At 38.4% G+C, this 13,403-nt stretch overlaps 1 protein-coding gene across 1 annotated transcript in view; it reads left to right on the forward strand.

The window, feature by feature from the left end:
* Positions 1-12,569: 12,569 nt before the first annotated feature.
* LOC100182452 (putative methyltransferase DDB_G0268948) overlaps positions 12,570-13,403 on the forward strand; it is a 1,899-nt gene continuing 1,065 nt past the window's right edge. The window contains exon 1 of the mRNA XM_009862491.1: positions 12,570-13,356. Coding sequence (XP_009860793.1) covers positions 12,570-13,356 — 787 coding nt within the window. The remainder of the gene's footprint in view (positions 13,357-13,403) is intronic.

The following is a 13,403-nucleotide window of genomic DNA, read 5'->3' on the forward strand; positions in this document are numbered from 1 at the left end:
GGCGTATCTCCGAATTACACGGTGTTACTTGTATGGCCTTGTAAAAACATCGTTTTCTAATTCGTAGTTAAAAAACGATCGATATGCTAACGAGCCGTGTTACATGGCGAAAACGCCAACAAACAGCGGTCTACCATATAGTTAGTTTTGTATACAAATGTCTGTGTGCTGTTAAGTTGCTAGCACTAAATAAACCACGACTGCAACAGCACCGCTGCCAATTGATTTTACTGCCTTATCTTACTAAAACGAATCAATGGTGTAGGACGTATGTTATCATGAACCGAAACATATCTCTTCACATAATTAAAAAAAGACACGAGCGACGTAAACCAAACTATTAACTAGATGGAAAATGAGTTTTTCAACTAAATGTAAACCAAAAATCCAAAAAATGTTTTCTTCTAGCGAAATGTAAACTTTTAACTGTAAGCGTGTTTTAACAACTGTTGCTTTGTCCCTATATTTTGTCTTTGGTTTAAAATATTTCTAAATCTTCGCTACTGTAATCAAAGAGACAAATAAAGGTATAGTACTGACGAGCACTGTTGCACTGCTAATGCGCTAGGGCTAGAAGTTCAAAAACTAAGATATAAAAAACAGTTCTGCTGAATAAAAGCGGCAGTGAGGCCAGTTCCTCGCAAACGAATGCAAAAATATGAAGAAACCAGACAGCGGTTAAAGCCACAACAAGACAGTTGCGGTGAAACAACGGTTACTTATTCACGCAAAGAACATCGATGTTTTTATAGGGTAAGCCAAATTACCTGCCCGATTGAGACGAAACAGCACATCGATTTTACCAGAATGAAATAAAAGTATGGAACAGAAATCTTTGGAATTTGAGTGGATAGTGCATTAAAGGTGGTTTTCATTCACACACGTGTCATTTCGGGTCGTGAAATTCGGGATTTATTTTGTCTCCATTTAATTCGCTGGCGTTAGTGATTTAATCTTAATTTATGAAGGATTTATTCCCCATGGTCTTTTTTTAGAATACAGCTAAAAAGATTGCATTAAGTGGAACGACGACTGCTCATTTATCATCGTAATAGTGACACGTTACATAACTGATACATATCGGTACAGATTCCATCTAAAAATAGAAACGAGTCGGATTTATACAGCATTAGACGAGCTGCCTCCCTGCCCGCAAGATTGGAAATAGAGATGGGAATTACAAAATTCTCTTTTCTAATTAAATAACGAAACCACAAAACTGCGTTACCAATAACAGAAAATTTAGGGTGGCAACATAGAGAACGGCATTGCTTACAGTAAGAAATACCATGATATTCGCAAAATACTTGACAGTCTTTGTCAGCCGAAAAAGATTTATGAGACTAACAAAAGTGGAGGACACGCAGTTGAGTTAATATTTGCCAAACGCAAATTCATTTCCTGGATACACTTTGTAATACGGGCGTACGCGTTTCGCGTATTTACGGTGCTTTAAAAGATCGCGCAACCGGGTAATATAGTAGGGTGGAAAAATGGGACACCTTTAGCACATAATTTCCAAATATCCAGATCGTGTTTTTAACAATTAACAACGGTTTATAGAAGTCGGGGGGACACGGTTTAAAAATTATTTGAAGGTTCTTTGTTTACTACCAAATGAGACGAGAAAATAGAATAAAAAGGTGTCCCATCTTCCCCCACCCTGCTATACGTTGGGGCTATTATTTCCTTTAAAGTGTGTTTCACAGTTCTCGGGCTCTATCAGCTGCGGACTGCATGCTCCTTTGGGAATGCCGACTTGGTGGTTATACGCGAAGCTCAGCTGAGTTTTAATTTATTGATCAAAGACCCGTCCGCACTCACAGAAGGTGCCAAGTGAAACACACGCTTTCTTCGACCTAGCAACAATGCTAAGCAACGGTTAAACTTCGCCGTTCAAAAACAGGCGTGTTTTCGAACCGTCGAGTATCACATGAAAAGTAAATTATCCGAAACAACTTAAAAGCGCCATTGGGAACTGTTTAAGCGGGACTAATAGGTTGATTTTAATTCAGAAGAATAAAAACTTGATTTTAAATAGCGCTTTTAGGCGCTGGGTTCCGGCATAGGTCTCGGCGCTGTTAATACTGGTAGTAAATTAAACAAACAACATTAAGGTTGTTTTTTTTCTAGTAAACGAGCGGCGACCACAATTCCAAGTAAACAGTATGTAACTTGTTCCGACTCCGTTTAGTATACGACTATTGACACTTTGTAGAATCAAGCTTTTAATTTTACGACTTCGGGCAAATGGATAAAGGTTTTTGAAAATAACCTGCTCAGTTGAGACCCGGATACATAAAAACTATTATTTGTCCGGGCGGATTGACCAGTATATTATCTGGCTTACAAACAGCGTATAATATCTGGCTTACAAACAGTAATAATACGTGATCTTTTTGAAATATTCGAATAAACGAATTTTATAAACGTTCAAACACTAAAGACAGCCTCAAGCCACATAAAGTAAGCCGAAGGTACATAAAGACGCCTTAAAATAAACCTTACAACGCGTTAAGTACATAGCGAGTAATTGCTACGGCCGGATTTCGAATATTTAGATCCGCAGCCAAAAGATCGGGTCGTGCTAGTTTAACGCAATATTTCTGGTATATCAATCATTGGTGATATGAAGTTCGTGATAATAAGGCTGCTCGAATTATGACCGCGAGCATGTCGATACACAGGGGAGTCGGGTATGGCCGCAAAGCGATAAGGTGGCTATAAATAGAGCAATACACAACAGTCAGCGCTGGAATGTAAACATACACAAGGATGAGTCAAGGCACAAAGCGCCGGCGATTATGCCCAGTATAGCACAGGGCAATACTGTAAGAATAGGAAATCTAATATGACCGAATACTTTTAAATAGCATTTAAAAGTAAACGGATATTCTGTTTATTGCGAGCGGGTGACTACTTTATAATGGCCACGCCTTCGACAAGGAAGCAAAACGTATAGGTTACTGTTACAGACCCTTTTACACGCCACAAGTCCATTTATCAAACGACGGACCTGGGCCAACTGACAGATTGGCTTTGCCGTAATGATTTTCGATGAGCCGCGGCAAATCGAATAGGTTTAGTACGAAACAAAGGAACAGTCGCGGCCGACCACCCGTACCCCTTAAACCCTTGCCCCGCTATTGCAGCTGTGTACACCGGTTTGAGTTTTGAACTGAAGCATGAACGTCGATATGGGAAAGCGTAATTGAATCCAGCATAAGCTGGAATCATCGTAAATCACTGAACGCGGAGCTTTAGACGTCTTTCAACATACAGTAATTAACAACAAAGGAAATGGATCTATTTTGGCCAACCAATTGAATTGAAGCACTCTTGCGTTAGGTATTCTATGTAGAAACCGCATGAATTGTAATTGTGTAAAAATAGCATCTGCGGTGTAATTAATAACAGTGACGTTCGCTATAAAAGCCAATATAAAACATGTTTGTTCAGCCAGGCACCTGCCCCAGTTGAGCAGATAAGTCACGTGCAAGATACACAATCTTACAATCTAAACATCAAAAGAATGACATGGCAGTTTTTGACAAACGGCAAAATATCGGCCATAAACGATGTCCATCTGATTGTATACACAAATTGGGCATGTCTAAATAAAGCGACAAATAGTGGCGGTTGCCAATTTCCCCTTGGTCCTGTCAGCTTCATAACTGATTTACAGATTGGAATCGTACTTACAGAAACGCGCGGCACGGTAATGACAGCTTTCGTCTCGTTTTCACGATCTGTTAGGCCCGCTCAAGCGGACGCCACGGTAATTTGTAAACGCTTGTATATTTAGCTATTACGTCAACACATACGACACGTTTTTGTACTTTGTTTAAGCATCCGTACACAGAAGTGGGGAGTGCGGAAAAATACAACAGTCGATTGGGCTTATACTTCTAAGGCGTAATTACTGAAATCGTTCGTCGCCAAACGCCATTTACAGGAAATTTCGCTACAATTTTTTGATGACTGACAGGTTGTAAACCGTTTCCTGCGCGGAGAAACGCTAGTGCTACGTTATATGTCTGTTCTCCATAACATTTTTACGGGTTAAAAGAACAGACTTTTTCAAGACCCCTCAAAATGTGAAGCAAACACCTGTAACTTGATATATATGTCTGTTCTCCATAACATTTTTACGGGTTAAAAGAACAGACTTTTTCAAGACCACTGAAAATATGAAGCAAACACCTGTAACTTGACTCCAGTGACGCAGGCAAGGCATCAATGTGCAATTAGCTTCCTAACCAGTAAATCTGAGACGGCGTTGGAGAAAAGAGAAAAGTCATCCAAGACAAAAACATTCTGCCTCATTAGCAAATTTAAAATAAAAAAAACATAAAACTTTCCAAGTTCCACTCTGCTGCAGAGTAGGGACGATCAAACGCATTTATTTAACCCATTTCTCATGGTGGAATTTCAATCTCAATTCTCCGTTTTTACTCGACTGGACAAACGAGTTGCTTCAAGAGTATAATGATAGGAGAAAGCTGTCTCTTCTAGAACAACAGCGGTCCAACGGCAATTTCAAATTTTCGCGCCTACAGATTTAAAACCTATAATCTTATTACTAAAGCTACAAGGCTACTATTTTTGCGACAACACAGTCTAAAAAACGAGTGCGCTGTTTCAACATACTATTCTGATGATCTAACATACACATACCTACAACAAGAGTAAGTACCTTTAAGTCCGGCTGGTAAAAGGTGCGTTTAAACCTACAGATTTCAAATCTATATTCTTATTTCGTGTTACTAAAAAATAAACGGGGCCACCATTTTTTTTGCGCTAACACTCTAAAAAAAACTGGCGCTGTATCAAATTACTTTTCTACATAAGATAAGTTAACATACATACACAAAACACATACCTACAGCAACAGTAAGTACTTACAAGTGGCGCTGGTAAAAGTTATGTTAGCGAGAGGCAAACAGAACAACGCTAACTTTTCCAGTCAGCATCAGGCTGTCAAACGCGCACCGCCGAGACAGTAAACACAGCGATTTTCAAGATAGTGAAATTTCAGTGGTCGAATAAAAGAGCTGTATATGAATCATAACCGGTAGAACAATATTTTGACGAACTTAAGTTTTCCTTCGCATACAGCGGTGACTGGATACGGACCGTTTAAACATGACACTGTGTACCTGAAAATACGTTTTCTTGATAAGAAATGAGAAAATTACCCTTTAAATTTACATTAGACAGAACGCCTACTATTAGACACCTTGATTCGTATGGCTCATAGCTTTAAGCGAAAACATCACCTGTGCTTTTCAACTGACTGTCTCGATATGGCTTATGCAACTTGACAGTGAGCGTTTTGAGATTAAAAATAAAAGAAATGTCGCACAAAGAAAGTAGCGTCCATACTTTATTCGTCTGATTACGAAATCTGACAGAGCGCGACACATTATAGTGGCAGTGTGCGGGCGACATGCGGCCTTGGAACGGCAAAGAAAAGATTTACGATCGTCGATTGACATGGCTTTAATGCAGCGGCATTCGAGAGCGATGATCAGACGGTAAAAGAATGGCCTTGGGCAAAACGGCGAACGAAAGTTCAATAGGACCTAAACTTAGCCAGATTCTCATCGCCTTCTGTTTACTAAAAACTTCGTGCAGTGAGGTGCGGACTTTCAAAATGGTTCTTTCTATTAATAGTCTTTTGCTAAGATGCAAAGCGGCGGCCGCTCTTGTCTCGGTAATTTTAAACACCCTTCTATAAATATTCAATACACACATTGGGAAAATAAACAAACCGCTTTCTAAGTAACTTGTAAACGGTGAATTTTCCATGAACACAATTAACGAAAGCACACGAATAAATATAATACGGCACCGAATTGGCTTAAAATAACAGCCACTAAAATAGTACTCAGCTTTCATAGCACATAGTATAGGCACGCGAAGTCACTAACAAAGAAATCACACTGTACTAGTTGTACAAACATGGCATATAAAGGCCCCTACTCCCTATATACTGCCTCGAAGTGACCACGGCATTGTTTTTCGCGTTACAATACACCAAGCTACCATGCACGCATACGAAACCGGATCAGGTCGCCATAATTAGGAGCGCATAGTTCATGTTAAAGACGAGATTGGTTTGTTCAGTGACGAGCCTTTGAATATCCTATTAGACAAATGATGTCAAATTATCCTTATAGATAATAACGGCCTAGCAAATGCAATAGGGAATCTTGATCGATTGGCAAGGCATATAATTTATTTATAGAATGAACGCCGCCGTAAAACGTCATGCAATCGGAGGTCCAAATGACTTGGGGCAGTATCTCGCTAAAATGGACCGAAAAGCGCAAAATCTGGCGAATATTGGCAAAATCTCCACACATGTGCGGTAAATTTGCCCAGTGACGTCACAAAATTACAGGGTGTTTTTGAGCAAGCTGTGACGTACGACAACGGTGTACCTACACGTGGTTAAACAGCACCTTCCATGACCCCCCGTGGCCTAAGCCGATTATGTTTTGAAACAGGACACGTTCAGCAAAGCTACCGTAGAAAGATTCCCCGTTTATCGCAACCTAACATATACTGACCCTAATTTGCAATTCATACCAATCGTACATAAATATACACAATTACATTTTATATTAACACATTCGTTCACTACATACGATAAAAACTGCGTAGGCCACTTTTGGATTACTGAATGTTGACACAACGCGTCGAAACATACTTTCTAAGTTTCAGCAAAAAGTTGGACTTTCGAATCATGGGCTGAGACTAACATTAAATGCTGATTCTTGGTGTCCTTGCTGGGCATATCTAGGAAACTCTATAGAAACTACTTCGTTAGCTCATTCAGCTCATACTGAACTGAAGCAGTTGGTATACGGCTCAGAATTAGACTCTGGCTCACGCGTGCCTGGCTTGGGGAAAAAGGCAAACTGACAACAACAAATTAAATGGGGGGAACTTTAAGACGTCTCAGAACGGCGAGTTTGCTTGGACAGGCAGTAGCGTGGTCGCTATAGATCTAGATGGTATTTCCAACCGCGTAGATTGTCGTAATCAACATACGTACGTATCCTGCTTCGGAACGGAGAAACACACCGCGAACCCCAAAGGACTTATCCGTAGACATAAACATGCTTACCAATTGACCGTTTTTGGATCATGCGGCAACCGCAAACTTAGTTAAATTTAATTATGACCGTAAACAAAATTGCTTTTTAATGAGAGCGTAATTCTCCGTACCAGCCATGGAGGTAAGTAAATGAATAGACCATAAAACTGCCCACTTCAGAGCACACATAGGTATATGCATACCAGTATAAATAGACGCTAACCGAAAACAGACCGTAGTGAAGTTTTTACTGTATTGCTTCTCGCAATCAATGTGTGGAGAGCACTTCAAACCCGTTGTTCTGTTATTATAGGCATTCCGTCCGTCTTTTCGCAACAGAAACATGCTTACGACGACGTTTTAAAAATAAAATGTGTTTTTTATCTCAATAAGTCTTGAAAAAAAAATGTACGAAACACCGAATTTTCTCTATGTTTTGTTACTAAATAATTTGTCAAAAAGTGTGGCTACCTTTGGAAAATCACTGTCGCAGCCTGGTCATAGTCATCGGTAAACAGATGTACCAGCCTGTTTACACAGCTTTCTGTTAACGTCAAAAAGAAACGGGCAGCAACACGCTACCACGTAGCGAAGTGCTTTGTTGATTCGACAACAACACATACTTGATGACACAAAACTAAAGCTATGTCAAAAATTTGACTGCTTGAACTTTAGGTTAGCGAAAACTTACATAATTCGGTTTAAAATACCTGTACTTTTGGACTCACAACGAAAATAATTGAAAGTAGGTACTCTTAAAGATATATCTAAAGATTACGTACTGAAAATCCGAATTTTAGTACTGTTGGCAGGCCAGAGAAAGATTTGTAATCAGATTTGGTACTGACCCTGTACAGCCGGCGTTAAGCATTAATTTCGTTTGCGATATAATACGGCTGGCGCTGGAGCAGTTGACCTAATTTTAGACAAGCCGCATAAATTATGACTAATCAAAGCGTGGAGAGCCACATGCGAGAGAGATAGCATCTGCAAGAGGGTTGCGGTGGATTTTAAATGTGACACCGTAAGCTCTCAGATCTATTTATAGCCGAGGCCGAACATTTAAATGCAGATTTAAGCGAAAGAATTGCATTAGAGCCAGGCAGGACGGTGCTAAGGGCTATCCAGGGACCCGACGATCTTTAGATGAAATCATAGTAGCCAGGTGAACCACACACCAAAAACACGTCAATATTCGCCTTAAAACCGCGTTTTGTATGGTTTTAATTGCCCGCCGCAACATGACCAATTAAGAACAATTCCACGGCCCCTTACAAAGAGACCACGATTTACACCAAATTAACCGTAGCGATACAGGTAGGCGGTCGCACGTAATTAGAACCGATTGAACGGGGCTTAAGTGCGTGTAAAGATAAAAAAGGTGACCACACCATAGGTGGGCAAAACAAAATGGCCTTCAAGTTCGTGTTTACAGCAATTTCGCTCATAGGAATAAAGTAAATTGTGTTTACAAGCGTTTCGTTTATAAGGATAAAAAAGTGGGCATTATAAAATGGCATTTAAAAGAAATGGAAAACGGTGAGATTCAAACTGTTTAAATTGCGCGCAGGATAAAGCTATGGGCGATACCAGGTGCATAATTGATCAATAAAACATGGGCGCCGCGCGCAATTCCGCTAATGAGATGTAGCAGATCAGAGATGGCCGTGCGACAATCGGCACACGCGCACCGTCTAGCGGGCGGATTTCTTAAAAACGTTAATACTATGACAGCTCAATCAATAATCAATAAGGACTGCTTTTTCACAAAGCATTAAAAACTTATTACGAAAGGTGAATACTAATGGGGCTAGTAAATATAAAGGTCTATGTTATGTGACATTTTTAATGCTGCACAGTTGTATATTTAATATTGAACTAAATTGCACGATTCCTAAAACATAGCAATTACAAGGGCAGAGTATATTATTACAACCACAGAGACAACCTTAATGAACCATTGCGACAGAATGCTTTGCGTTACCTTTAAAACCACATGCACTGCTTATGCATTACTTGCAGCCAATTTAGATGGAAAAATAGACCACATAATGAATAGGACATACAGAACAAGGGTTCCCATGGGGAATGTACAACATTAAAGAAAAGGCCATTGGGGAAATGTCCTACAATGCTGCAGATTTGTGATTGCAGTTCGACATGGATTAGAAAGGTTATTATTATTCTTATCTGTCCATAATTGCAAGCTATCCCACTGACAATAAATAAAGCTGAGTTTATTGCAAAGATCTTATGGATTTCAATTTGTAAAACTAAAGCTAATGACAAATCCCTACGGGTAGATACCTAAAGGCCATAACTCCAACCCAAGGGGCATGGATAGATTACTCTAATAAGAAATAAATAAAAATCTGAACTAAAAGTTTGAAACAAATATATTAGCACTGGGCAGTCGGTGTTATATAAAATTAAATATGAAAAACGGTGGCTTTTAAATAAACCTCTTGGGAATTATTAGCCATGCTTATAATTGCCAATATATTTAACGAACAGTTTTAGTTTTTATACTATATTTTTTGTGTCTTCAAATGAAGGTGTCAAAACTAAAGTATTCTACAAACTTTTAATGGGTAAATCTTGCTTGATTACCAGTTTTTGTATTCTGTTACTCCCATAACCATAAGCATGCAAGTAAGCATTTTCTTCAAAGGCATAAGCCTACAACCTTTTCCAATATATTTATCCTAGAATCAATGCTTATGTAATAGATCAATATATTTATAATGTGAATCCTTGGACACACATTATCAATTGACCCTGATATTGCTTATTACATGCTTGGCTTAGTATACATAAGCAACATAAAAAAAACAAAACAGATTAAACCCGCGCAAATATTAGATTCATGGGTGAAAAAAAATTACAACTGTCGTAAATCACTCATTCAACATACAGTTTTACAACTGCTTACAAAACATGTAGAAAGGCTGTGGTTTTTACAAGTAGTTAACCTTGTACATTATCGCCACTTGACAGAATGTAAGTGTGGCCCAATTTAGACACAATGCACAACCACGCATGTTAGGTAAACACCATTAATATTTCATGACAACACGATATACAAAGCATGGAACAATAGCTTCCCTGTTTCCGCACGCATTTACACTAAACAAGTCTAACTCTAAACAATTAGCAAGTACTTCTACAAATTGAATTCAAACTCCTGGCAATTGTAAAATCAAATACAGCACACATAGCATAGGAAGGCTTATTCAAAGCCTTACAGAGATAAAAGACATAAGCGTTTAGTTCCAAGAATTGCTACACTATATAGGCTGTTACATGTTGTATAAGAAAAAATACCAATATGAGAAAAACCTACTTAAAAAAGTATATAGATTGGCCTATGCTAATGAATTATTTGATATTAGTATAAAACACATTCAGACAAAATTGAATGGGTTTAAATAGACTACATAAGATAACGCATAGAACTAACTTAGTGAAGATGTAACTTAAACAAACTGTTATAGCTACTTAAAAAATTAATTATTAAAGTGATGTGTAAACTCTATTATACACCACCAGAACTCTTTAATTCCAAAAAAGCATAAAATCTTAACAGACATTCTGATACTGAGTGATGCTGTACTGTTTCTTAAAATGATACCACCTTTAATGATTAAATGTTTAGCTGACACACATAATATAGTCCTATATACTCAAACGTCTACATATAAAACCACAAATTGGGGGTTGGCATACATAGCTGACGGGCTAAATAAATATTTCCATAAATGTGAAATACCATAGCAATAACAATAAAAAATTTAACAGTGTAATACATTTCTCCTAGTTCAAAAGTATTTATAAAACATGACAGAATCTAAGCAGTTTTAATGATCACTTTTAAAATAAAGCTAAGTACTTCTAGTGTTATCGCATAACTAGACATTTTAACCGTACTCGCTTCACCTTCATAAAACCGCAAAACAACAGGCTCGTACGACGGTACCCTCGTCACTGTCGCTATCTGTAAACAAATATATAACTACACCGATGGCACTAAAGAGCCGCACATGTAAATGATACAGTCCCTGAACTCTTTGAGAAACGTCAATGTGGCGGAAAAAAGTTCTGAACCACAGCACAATTTGTTTGCAGCCTACACAACATATTTTAACATTAGTAATAAAGAGCCATATACTGTATCATATAAAGTGTCCAAAAATTGAGAAAAATTATAAGTGTGTACCAAATTAGTAGTCGTTTTGTACCCAACAAGTTATTTATATTGGAGAACTGCATTTACCTGACCAAAAAGCCCCCCTACGCGTGGCCATACTGCTGCGCCACTCTATATATAGGAGGCTAGGGTAAAAATGAGATTCGGGGTAAAATGGGATAGTTTTTAAATCTTTTGGGGGGCCGGGGGTACCTATTTGATAACAGAGACAATAATGTTTTAGTATTGTTCGACTGCATTCTCACGGCCCAACAAAGTGTGCGGAAAGCCGGTTAAAGGTGTTTTTTGGTGTTAAACGAATACAACGTTTTTTCAATGATTGAAGAAAAGCTTAATAATAAGATGTTCATTTTGAATGCTCGCTGAATCATATTAAAACGGTTGGAATCTTGTAGTTCGGCCGATCGTAAGCACTTTGCTACAAGTGTTGAGCATTGTTTGTGATCACGCGGCCTGCATGACATGATCACGCGGTCTATACATGTTAATTTACATTTTTATGAAAGTACGCTTTAAAATTGTCAAATTAAACTTGTGCACAATTATTTATTATATTTAAATGTAATTATTCGTTATATTTAAACATAATCGAGTTTTTTTTAATATTATTTTATATATATATAATGCAGAAAGTAGAAGAATTAATTATACTAAAATTCGTTTTTTTTTTCAATTTAGTTTAGAAACTCTGAATGGACAAAGTTCAGTGACGTAGTGAAAGCAGTGTTAATTCCGGCGCCGTGGCAATAACAGTGCTGGTTATAGCGCGCATGTCTAAAGTGTAACCCAGAGGTAATGTGTTTGGGGCTCGTCGCTGCTACCATTGTGGGCGTTGTGTCTTTGGGAAAGACAGTTAACGGCAATTGCTCCAACCTAGTGGTCACTAATGGGTTGTCCAAATTGTCACAAAGTATGATACATGGTAATTGGTAAGCTGGAACGAAGTGTATATGGACACCCGCGTTTCACGACTGTCGTTTGCCGACTGCCGGCCACGCGAGGATAAAAGTAAGTTACATTCATATTATTAAAACTATTCTATTTATAAGACGTGCTCACCCATTAGAGCTATGCTCACGTCCTATATGATCAATGTATTTCGGTTCACGGAAATGGCCTGCCATGTTTGATACATTATAAATAAGTTTGGCTCGAAACGAATTGTATGTGAGCACTAGTTAGTAAATAACTTCAAAAAAATACTTTACTTGCATCAAAGCTAACGTGCGGGGTATTGGTTCAGGTTATATATGCAAAATGTTTAGATATTATGAAAGCAAGTCAATTACGCAAAAGTACAAGTATCGGCCACACTATCCAGTCAAAATAGCCGAAGATGCGTTGGGAAACTTAAAAGAAAAGAAATTGGATTTTTTACTTGATGTTGGTTGCGGTGGTGGGCAAGCAGTGAAAATATTTGCCCCCTACTTTGATAAAGTGCTAGCCATCGACCCAAGCGAGAATCAGCTCGAAGAAGCGAGATCCCAAAACAAGTTTGCTCATGTTACCTACGAAGTAGGGCTTGCTGAAAAACTACCCTGTAATGACGTCAGTGTTGACGTCATCACAGTTGCAAGTGCACTACACTGGCTTGATCGTCAAAAGTTTTACGAAGAAGTAGATCGTGTTTTGAAGCCCGGTGGTCGGTTAATTGTATTTGCATACTGGACGCCCATACTTGTTCCAATTGGTTTAACTGGTGACGTTACTAAGTTATCTGAGATTGCCTCTGAACTGATACAGGATGTTTACTTGCTGGGAACGAAAGGAAATCCAGATTATAGAGAAATCTACTTGCAGGTTTGCAACAAATATGCTCAAATTTACAACGAAATAAAGTACGCGAAGAAATTGCGTTACGATCACTTTACAGAACAAGTTTGGTCGATTACTGAGTTAAAAGGATACATTCAATCTATTGATTCTTATGAAACTTACATGAAAGACATAGAAATGCAGCTAGAAGAATTTTCGGAAAAAGAACGCAAAGCAAAATTACTCGAATTGGATTCAAGTGAACAGTTCATAAGATCGATAAAAGAAAGTTGGGGGTGTACGGAAATGAAAAACTCGGATGTCAAAATGAAAGTT

This window comes from Ciona intestinalis, chromosome 14 (assembly GCF_000224145.3).
Source record: "Ciona intestinalis chromosome 14, KH, whole genome shotgun sequence".
Lineage (NCBI taxonomy): Eukaryota > Metazoa > Chordata > Ascidiacea > Phlebobranchia > Cionidae > Ciona > Ciona intestinalis.